General features: G+C 46.5%; 1 protein-coding gene across 1 annotated transcript; it reads right to left on the bottom strand.

Moving 5' to 3' along the window:
* Positions 1 to 1,064: 1,064 nt before the first annotated feature.
* Positions 1,065 to 9,628, bottom strand: LOC103204359 (keratin, type II cytoskeletal 2 oral). The gene is made up of 9 exons (XM_007949547.2): positions 9,029 to 9,628; positions 8,078 to 8,298; positions 6,605 to 6,665; positions 5,631 to 5,726; positions 4,915 to 5,079; positions 4,678 to 4,803; positions 3,672 to 3,892; positions 1,878 to 1,912; positions 1,065 to 1,453 (listed from the first exon to the last, which is right to left on the bottom strand). The coding sequence occupies exons 1-9, from the start codon at positions 9,626 to 9,628 to the stop codon at positions 1,065 to 1,067; spliced, it is 1,914 nt and encodes a 637-aa protein (XP_007947738.1).
* Between the last annotated feature and the right edge of the window lie 761 nt (positions 9,629 to 10,389).

Genomic DNA, 10,389 nt, shown 5'->3' with positions numbered 1-10,389 from the left:
AGTTACCCTAACCAAATCTCAGTGGCTAACTCATTACCCTTGTCCTCCATGGGTTTGTGTTTCAGCTTTCTGAGAACAGTTGGGAAATTCTGGCATAATGGCAGGAATGCATCTTCCCCATTCCTAATTTTACACCCATCTGGAGTGACCTTCACTAGTACAACAATTCCACCCTCTCTCATACCTGATTGGTGAGTTTGAAAGGAGTAATTAGGCATGCATAACTCTGCCCTTCCATGTCTTAAGATTTGGCTGCCCATAGCAAATTTGTGTTCTGCTCTCCAATCAACCACTAAAAGTCTGACCCCTTAAGGAAGGTTTGATTGGTTGAATAACCTACTTAGGAATGGAGAAGGTCCTCATTTAAACTTCAGAAATGTCCTTGGACAAACCTATTACAAGAACCCAGTGAAATGGATAAAGGAGAAGCCAAAACTATTCAGCCTCCTTTACACCCACTACTGAGTTTCTGAAACATCATCATCCCCTCCTGATCTCCTTCCACTCTTAGGCCTGGGTTTATTCTGCTGACTCCTTGAATGAAAGCCAAACACCAAAATGTGAAATACAGTGCCATTTATTGAAAAAGAAAGTACACAATGCTCACCACCAAGAAGGATCCACAGCTCAGAGAATTAAAAGACAGAGGTAAGTCAGGATACAATGCCCAGATGTGGGGAAGGGAAGGCACCCTAGAAACCAACAGTCTAGAGAGCTTAACTAGAAGTGCTAGCTTCACATCTTAACTCTCAATGAGAGAAGGAGACAGTCCAGAGTTGGAACAGGTCAGATTGGGAAGACCCAGACCAGGTTAGGCTCTGGTGTTGCTGTCCAAAGTCAGGATCCATCACAGGAGCTCATCCAGGGACATTGTCATCCCAGCTGGACCTCCTTGGCCCAAGAGAGGTTTGGGATATGGAGGAGCCAGGAAATCAACCCTTTCTCCAGGGAACTTGAGGAAAAGAGAGGTTGAACTGTGTGCATATGCTGATGTCAGGCAGAGTGGGAAGTTCTGGTGCAGGCTGAGAGAGAAGCAGGTGGAAGTGGGAATTTGGCCCAGAGGATCACTTGGAGCCATGCTGGCTTGAGCTGGTGGTCTGGGAGAAGCGGACGCCAATGCTCCCTCCACTGCCAGACTTGTAGCCAGTGCTTCCAGAGGTCTGGATGCTGCCAGAGCCAGAGCCAATACCACTTTGGCTCACAGAGCTGCTGCCTCCACTGCCAAGCCTGCTGCCACTCTGGTAGCTCCCACTGCTGCTGCCACTCTGGTAGCCTCCACTGCTGCCCTGGGCCCCACCGCTGCTTCCACTGACTCTTCCATGGCCTCCGCTGCTGCCTCTGTTGCTGCTGCTGCTGCCTCTATAACCACCACTGCTGCTGCTGCTGACTCCTCCAAAGCTTCCACGGCTAGCACCAGAGCTGCTGCTTGTGCTGGTAACATTGTTGACCACCGCTACAGGGAAGAAGCACTCCAGTCACTCTAAAGGCTGTGAGAGCTAGACGCCTGTATTTGTATCCCAACTCTCCGAAGAGCTATATGGCTAAAAGATGCTCAACTTCTCTATGGCCTGCTTGTAAACCACAAAAGTGAGCCCAATCCTCGAGTGTACTTGTCCAAGAACAGAGGCCAGAAGTGTCCACATAAATTTCTATTTCTTCAATCTAGTGAACTCCCCAAGACCACAGGGATTTTAATTTAGAGCTGAGAGGTTGCCAGCTTGCACTAGGGGCAGAATGTAGCCATAGCTTGACATTAAATATTGTCTGTTGGCCTGGCCTCCTGGATAAGTCAGACCCTCCTGCCTGAAAGTCAGTGAGGATGTTTCTAGGTGCTTCTACTACAACCCAAGGAGAAAGTTTCTGAATAGGCTACTTACAAATGCTCACAGAACTCTGACATTCTCCAGACATCCTGAAAAGGAGAGAAGGAGATGTGAATTATTTTTGCAATGAGCCAACCACCAACTAGCTGAGGGGACATAACCTTGGGAACCATATCTTCCCATTTTTCCTATTAGAGTGAAAGGCTTTTACAATCTGTCTCCATGACCAGATTTCCCCAGGAAAGGGGGTTGCTTCAGAGGTTGAGACTTATAGTACCTCCTCCATCTCTCTATCTAAAGGAAAAGAGGGTTTTCCTTTAGACCCAAAACCTTCAGAGCCAAGCAAATTACTTCCTCTCCCAATCCCACTTGATGAGCCCATCCTCACCTCTCATTCCCCACTGAAAACATCATCTCTCCTTAGCATGCCCCTTCTCTCTTTCTCTACCCAGTGAGCCCTCCCAGAGTGGTGGTGGTGATGGTGATGGTTGTTGTTCAAGGTGGGAAAGTATGAGAAGGGCTGACATTTAACACATGATGAATTTGCATGCCCATGCTGCTCTTATTCTTGTGACTTGTTCTTATTTATGGAGCAGGCATCTTTACAAACATAGAATGGGTCTATATACCTTGCCTATTCAGGCCCCGCTGGTGCTGGCCACTCCCTGTTTATCCCACAACTCTCAATACACTTAGCACCAACTTCACTCTCACTCCTTTCAATAGAAACTCATAAAATGTCCATAACTTTTCTTCTCATACTTGGATTCTGCTTCCTCCATCATATTGGGAGTTGCTTGAGAACAAAAACTCTTAACACAAGATGCATGGGCAGGGAGTCAGGAAAAAAAAAAACTCTCAATTCTTGGTATTCCCTTAGTATTCACTCACTAAACACTTATATATGTTGCTTGATATTGTGTTATTTTTTTCCAGAGTATGTATTTATCAACCACCTCCCCATAGGGACTCAATCTTAGGGGTGGTAGGTTGCAGGACTATCTATACTGAATCATCCAATATGATAGCCACTAACTACATTAGGCTATTTAAATTAAATTTAAAACTTACTAGCCACATTTCAAAGGAGCTCTGGTGGCATAGCAGATAAGGCATTTGGCTGCTAATTAGAAGGTCAGTGGTTCAAACCCACTAGCTGCTCCGTGGGAGGAGGATGAGGCAATCTACTTCTGTAAAGAGTTACAGCCTTGGAAACCCAATGGGGTCACTATGAGTTGGAATTGACTCAATAGCAGTGGGTTTGGTTTTTTTGGTTTAGTCATATTTCAAGTCCTCAAGTGGCTAGTAGCTACTGTATTAGATAGCACAAATATAAAACATTTTCATCTCAGAGGTCCAGTGAACAGCACAGGTCTATAACTTTTGCAACAGCCCCAATGCACTTCTGCTAGCACATTGCACATCTCACTCAAACTCACTGCCATCGAGTCGGATCTGACTCATAGTGACCCCTCCTTGGGTTTCCAAGGCAGTATCACTGCAGAAGGAGATCATCCAATCTTCTTTTCGAGGAGTGGCTGGTGGGTTTGAACCACCAGCCTTCTGGTTAGCAATCAAATGCCTTAGGCACTATGCTACCAGAGCTCCCAGCACATTGCACATAGTGAGGATCAATAAAAGTATGTAATACAATACTGACATATATGATAAAGATAAGAATTGAATGTTCTTGATTAGCAAAACATAATGGAATTTGAATCCTTAACTGTCCTTCGGGAGACTCCTTGCCCTTGGACTGAGTTGTCTGTCCTCTTCTTATCACCTTGCTCTCTTTCTACAATCTCTATAAAATCATATCTGGAGAATGCTGACCCTACAGCCCCTCACCTGCACTCCTCGCCTTCCAGCAGCTTCCTGTAGGTGGCGATCTCCACATCCAGGGCCAGCTTGACATTCATCAGCTCCTGGTAATCGCGCAGCAGCCGGGCCAGGTCATCCTTGGCCTGCTGCAGGGCAGCCTGAAGGCTTTGAAGCTTGGCATTAGCATCCTTGAGGGCCAGCTCCCCACGCTGCTCGGCTTCTGCAATGGCTGCCTGAAGATTGGCATTCTGGGCAGGGGGAGGTAGAAAGCCAGTTAGCATCCTGAGGGGAGAGCTCTTCCCCATCCAGCATCCCTCCTTCCACTTCCTTAGAATCTCAATGGTGCATGCTTAGGACACAGGAGTCAATCTGCAATGAACTCATTCATCTCTGGCAAATGGAAATTAATTCATGTCTCATCAAAGAAAAGGATACTAATTTGCTTTCCTAGACTGATAATATTAGTAGTGATCTGGTAAGTCTCTGATCTTTCTTGAAAGACTATTTTTAAAACACCTACTTAGTCACTTCTATCCAACGATACCAGTCAGCCCTGAAGAGTGTGATAAATAACTCAGCTGAAAGTAGATTCTGCTGAGAGCTGAGTGTTTAAGGCCACCACTGCAGTTGCAAGATTTGCTAGTCAACCCAGAATGAACAACTTTTTCTCTTTTGGACCAGTTAGTATTAGGGACTAAGTTAGAGATGGAACATCTGGGAGGGAAGAGGTTTCCAGAAATTGTGCTATCTTACATGGAGCTCCAGTAGCATAGTGGCTAAGGCACTTGACTGCTAACCAGAAGGCAGGCGGTTCAAACCCACCAGCCACTCCTCAGAAGGAAGGTTGGGCAATCCTACTTCCGTAGTGATACTGCCTCGGAAACCCAAGGAGGGGTCGCTATGAGTCGGGGCCGACTCGACGGCAAACAACAACATGTGACACTATGAAAAGACAGAGAAAGTGTGTGGCAGAAGCTGCTTCTCCCCAGGGCCCAGAAGACCTCCAGGAACTCTCCATAAAGCCTGGACTCACCTGCTTCTTAACATTCTCAATCTCTGCACGCAGCCTCTGGATCATCCTGTTGAGCTCCATAATCTCACTCTTTGTGCTCCTGAGGTCGTCACCATGCCTACCAGCTGTGGTCTGCAGCTCCCCAAGCTGACAAAGGAGAAACCCATCAGTATTGTAGTGTTGGCACATCCTCTAAGAAGGCCATCAGGACTTAAAATTTTTTTCCCTAGAGTGTGGGGACAGAGGGAAGACTCTCACCTTGGTCTGGTACAGGGCCTCAGCCTCAGCCTTGCTCTTCTGGGCAATCTCCTCATACTGAGCCTTGACCTCAGCAATGATGCTGTCCAGGTCCAGGCAGCGGTTATTGTCCATAGACAGCACCACAGACGTGTCACTGACATGGCTCTGCATCTGGGACAGCTCCTGCAAGGAACATGAATGATCATACTTTCCATGCCACTGGCCCCAAGGGATACTGGGGATGAAGTCTAAGAATCCTCTACTGCCAGAGATATCCCCAAGAACGGGACCAGGAGTGGGACAGTTAGAAAATTAATCCTGCATCTCAGGCCTTGCTACAACCCAACAGAAGCCAAACAACAAGGCTGGAGGAAAATACATAACTATAATCAGGTTGTGAAGCTACTGAGCGGGTTTCCATGGGACTGCAGTAAGGAGGAGTATTCTGATGAAGCAAGTTGTGATGCTGGTGTGGAAGCCAGAGGGAAGGTGAAGAATAAAGAGGGCTGATGACAGAGGATAAATAAAGAGGGCAGAGGAGGACCCTGGAGGATTTGGAGCCAGATCTAAGCAGGTTGGGGAGTTAAGTTAGCATTTCCTGGGTTGGGCAGAGCTGAGTTCTGAGCCCTTTTCCTGGATGTCTGAGTGGCCTGCTGTTTGACTTTTATCCCTTTAAATTATGCTTGAGGAGATGCAGACAGGAAGGAACTGGAATGGGCAAAGCAAAGACTCACCATCTCATAGAGGGTCCTTAAGAAGTTGAGTTCATCCGTAAGGCTGTCCACACGGGCCTGCAGGTCCACCTTATTCATGTAAGCCACATCCACATCCTGGGGGGAGGTCAGAAACCCAAAGTAATGACCCTCTGTTCCCATCCCACCCATGCGTCTTCCTAAGCCCTTACCTCTCCTCTTTTCCCTTTCCCTGCTATGCCTGCTTCTCCCCCTTCCAAGTGTAACTTCTCACCTTCCCTTCCCTTTTAAAAGGAAGAAAATCAAAGTGGTTTTCTTCCTTTCAACTGCTTTAATCAATCAAACTCCAATGCCTGAACAAAATACAAACCACATTAACCAGGAACAGGGTAACAATCCATTTTTAGGGTAGAAAAATCACATTTACCTAATTAATTTATAGAGTACCAAAAACCCAACCTCCTGGATAGAAGGGAGAGTTTTCTTCTCAATACTTCATCTTTAGAATAGCTGACTTAAACATGCTACAAGTATTTGCTGATTATTATTATTAATATCCAGGGAGGGAAAGGGAAAGGAAGGCACAATGCTTGGGGGATACTGATTTCCTGTTATGGGGAATGGAAAAATTCAGTAATGGTAATGGTTTAACAACATAATGAACATATCTAATGTCACTGAACTGTACATATGAAGATTGTTGAAATGGCCAATATTTTGTACCTATATATTTACCACAATTTTAAAAAATCATCAAAAAATAAATAAATAACATCCAGGGTACATTTGGAGGCTGAAAACCTTGACCGATGCTAGACCTAAAATGTTCATTATTTGTTCATATTACTAATCATCTCATTAGTCACATCAACATTTAAGATCTCCCCCACACTAATAATGTACTCAGAGCAACTTCTTTCATCAAACACCCCATTTCCAAAACTGTAAGGAAACACCACCTCCACTGCAGGGACCCCCACAAATGGAGCCAGATCTGCCCATCCTAGCTCACCTACCTTCTTGAGTCCCACAAACTCATTCTCTGCTGCAGTGCGTTTATTGATCTCATCTTCATACCTGGGAGAGAAAGAGGACACATTTTGACAGAGACATTTCAGAAGGGGGGGGGCAAGAAAGAGATGAGGATGCCAATCACTCATGTGGCATCTCCTTACCCAGAGACAGAGCCAGTTTCCCAGGAGTTTACCTGCACAGTTGTCCAAGACCCTGTACTAAGAGGGTCATTGACTTGGTTTCATGCTTTGTTGTTACCACCTTGAAATTTTAATAATTTTTGAAGAAGAGGACCTGTCTTTTCATTTTGCACAACCCCCTGCAAATTATGTAACTAGTCCTGCCTGAGAGTTTTCAGAGTTCAAGGCACTCCTTCACCTTTCTCTAAGTCTGGGTGATGGGCAGAGGTGTGGGCAGGCAGGTAGAGGTGGTAGAAGACTTCAAGGAGCCTGATTACTTGCCTGGGATCTTTGATCAACTTCACAAAGCACTAAGTATACACATGGGACCAAGAGATATTTCTCACACCTGGTGCTTTTGTCTCTGTTTCTCTTTTCCTTGATTATAGTTGCTTCTATAAGAATGTAGGGTGAGAATGAACTTACATTTTCTGAAAGCATCAAGACCATAAGATTCCTGCCTGTTAATGACAAAAATCTCAAAGAATCTGAATTTTATGAAGATCAAAGAATTGAGAAGATTCTAAGAAAAGATGTTTCTGGAAGAGTGAATCTGGGTTGCCACTGAATTGCCAATGCTCAGCACAGAGCCTACCACAAAGTTGTTGCCCATGAGGATTTGTGCAATTGAATTGGAATGGGACCTCTGGGATGGGAGGCTGAAAAGACCTCCCCAGAGCAGGTATGCTTATCTCTATTAGTTCTGAGCCTCGGGGATGTCTGGAACCCCATCCCCACCTTGAGATGTACAGTTTCCCCTCATCCAGGAAGTGTGAACTACAACTCTGAACACACAGGAACAGGCTACCTGAAGTTACAGAAGTAGGACATTGTACTGGACACGTTGAAAGAATATTTTACCAACTGCAGCCCTGGGCCCTTCCCAGAATCCCTAGTAACTATTGAATACTGACTCCTGTGACCTATTCCATTCCTGATTCAGAATATCTAGGACTGAAGCACAAGAATAGGCAAGGTGATTCCCATATACAGTAAAGTGTGGAAGGATCCCCGCCCTAAAGAGTTTTAAACTCTGAGAGGTTTCTTTTGTTAATCTGGGCTGGTATAGGAGCGGATCTGCCTGGAGTCAGGAACTAGAAAATACGTAATAGTCAGCCACCCATGCATCTCAATCCCCAGCCTCTCATCCTCTTTTGTTTGGTTGGTCATGCTTCACTCAAATCCAACCAAAAGTATTGACTGAAGGTGCAGTCAGGAACAGGCGAAATTTCAAATTGGGACTATGCCTCCCTGCTAATTCCTCATAAGAGGAAACTCCCCAGGTGGGGCCCTTACTTCTTTTTGAAGTCTTCCACCAGGTCCTGCACATTCTTCAACTCTCCGTCCAGGTTTTGTCTTTCCCCTAGAAGCAAATCCAATTGCCTGCGCAAGTAGCTGATGTAGGATTCAAAGAAGGGCTCCAAGTTGTTGGGGCCTGAACCGGAACCTGTGGTCTGCTGCTGAAGCAGGTTCCACTTGGTCTCCAGGACCTTATTCTGCTGCTCCAGGAACCGCACCTACATCAAGAGAAGCAAGAAAAAGAGTCAGCCTCTTGTTTGGGTAGATGGGGTCCCCCTTCCCAAAGGGTGATGAGTTCAGCTCTTCAGTCTGCAACAGCCTTTGTTTTATGGAATTGGGGAAGGCTGAGGATTTAGAAAGGGAAGAACTAGAATTTGTTGAGTACTTACTCTATACAAGCTATTTTCACATATTCTATTTTCATTGAGGGAGCTCTGGTAGCATAGTGCCTAAGGCACTTGACTGCTAACCAGAAAGGTGGTGGTTCAAACCCACCAGCCACTCCTCAGAAGGAAAATGGGGCAATCTATTTCCATAGTGATACTGCCTTGGAAACCCAAGTCGGATCTGACTCGACAGTATATAACAACAACAACATTTTCATTGACTCCCCAGAACCACCTGTGAAGAAGGTGTTATTATCCCTATTTTGTTGATAAGGAAACTGGAGCTCTTCAAAAGAGCTAAGAGTATGTTTAGACCCTCACCTCATTTCTCCTGGTACATCTACCCTTAGAAAGAAATCAGGAGCAGGAACACTTTCCCCATTTCACAGCTTGGAAAATAGGCTCCATAGAGGAAGAGTTATCACTGTCCCACATGTCAAGGCAGAACCAAGTCGAGCCAGTCACCTCTACCTCTAAGCAGGCCAGGTCCCACTGGCATCTTCCTATACCAACTCCTTGTGCAGCCCAAACCCTCCACAACACCTCTGGGCTTTGCTCTCACCTTGTCGATGAAGGAGGCAAACTTGTTGTTGAGGGTCTTGATTTGCTCCCGCTCTTGGGCCTTTACCTGCCCAATCTGGGGGTCAATTTCCACATTGAGGGGTTGCAGGAGGCTCTGGTTGACAGTTACCTCATGGATTCCTCCAGGGAAGCCACCAGGACCAAAGCCACCAGGACCACCAAAGCCACCAGGACCACCAAAGCCACCAGCTCCTCCAAACCCACCAACTCCTCCAAACCCACCAACTCCTCCAAAGCCACCAGTTCCACCAAAGCCACCTCCTAGTCCTCTCCCTCCACCAAAGCCACCTCCATAACCACCCCCAAAGCCACTACCACAGCTGCTACGTCCTCCACCAAAGCCACCAGCCCGGGAACCACCGGCTGCCACGCTGATGGAGATGCTCCTATTGCCACCCAGGTTGTAGAGGCTGCGGCTGCCAAAGCCACCTGCTCCACTCCGGAACCCACAGGCCCCTCCATTGGCTCCCCCAGACCGAGCCACACAGCTCATCCTGCTGCTGCCGGAGACCACAGCAGAGCGACCAGAGAAGCCCTGGCTCCCACTACTGAAGGATTTCTTGCAGACTTGTCTGTTCATGGTGAGAAAGCTTGGGGATGAGCTAGAAATCACTTAGCAAGAGTTGAAAAGGATGAAGGCAGAGGATGAGGATGACAGAGGAGACTGGTCTTTATATACCAATGAGTTTGGCTTGGTGGAAGGAGAGGCAAGCAATTAGCAGAGAGTCATCTTGGGTTTGGTTTGCCTCACAGGCAATAAGTTACTTCTAGGTTCCCAACACACCTCAAAGATAATCCTGTGGACCAAAGTGGCTTTGCTTTCTTAGCTTAATCACCCAAACTTGCCACATAACAAAAGACAGGAGCTCTCCTCCCTCCTTTCATGTTATTTCCTCAAGGGTCTTAGGGAACCCAAGCAGTACCTGGTACAGAAGAATGAATTGAGTTTAGATACCACAAATTAGGAGCCACCAAGCCCCATGACACAGGAGGTGAGGACCAGGCAACCTCTTCCAGGTGGGCTAGACATTCCCTGCAGTGCCTGTGTACCCACAGGTTTAGGCAGTGGCCAAGCCTGTTTCTCCCACCATGGACATTGTCTTCCGGTGACATGTCACCTATGCCCATCACTTCAGAGACATATCCAAAGAAGGGCCTAAATTGCAGGAATTGGGGCATGCATGGATACAACAGGGGACCCTCCACCTCTGCCACTGCCTCAGCCCCTCTCAAAGACATCCATCCAAACAGGCCTAGATTTTGAGCTGGGAAATTCTGTTTTAAAGAAAGAAATTAAAATTGAGATAAAATATCTGATCAGGAGAAAAAAGTAGATTCGAG

Source organism: Orycteropus afer, unplaced genomic scaffold (genome assembly GCF_000298275.1).
Source record: "Orycteropus afer afer isolate SDZICR_OR568_19922 unplaced genomic scaffold, OryAfe1.0 scaffold00247, whole genome shotgun sequence".
NCBI lineage: Eukaryota > Metazoa > Chordata > Mammalia > Tubulidentata > Orycteropodidae > Orycteropus > Orycteropus afer.
This window is presented reverse-complemented; position numbering and strand designations above follow the sequence as displayed.

Bases quoted from the DNA above. Each gene is read 5' to 3' on its own strand.
- LOC103204359 (XM_007949547.2), bottom strand. From the start codon at position 9,628: ATGAACAGACAAGTCTGCAAGAAATCCTTCAGTAGTGGGAGCCAGGGC. The intron at 6,666-8,077 runs GTAAGGGCCCCA...TTTCTCTCCCAG, and splicing joins GTGGAAGACTTCAAAAAGAA to GTATGAAGATGAGATCAATA. The intron at 5,080-5,630 runs GTGAGTCTTTGC...TGTTCCTTGCAG, and splicing joins TAAGGACCCTCTATGAGATG to GAGCTGTCCCAGATGCAGAG.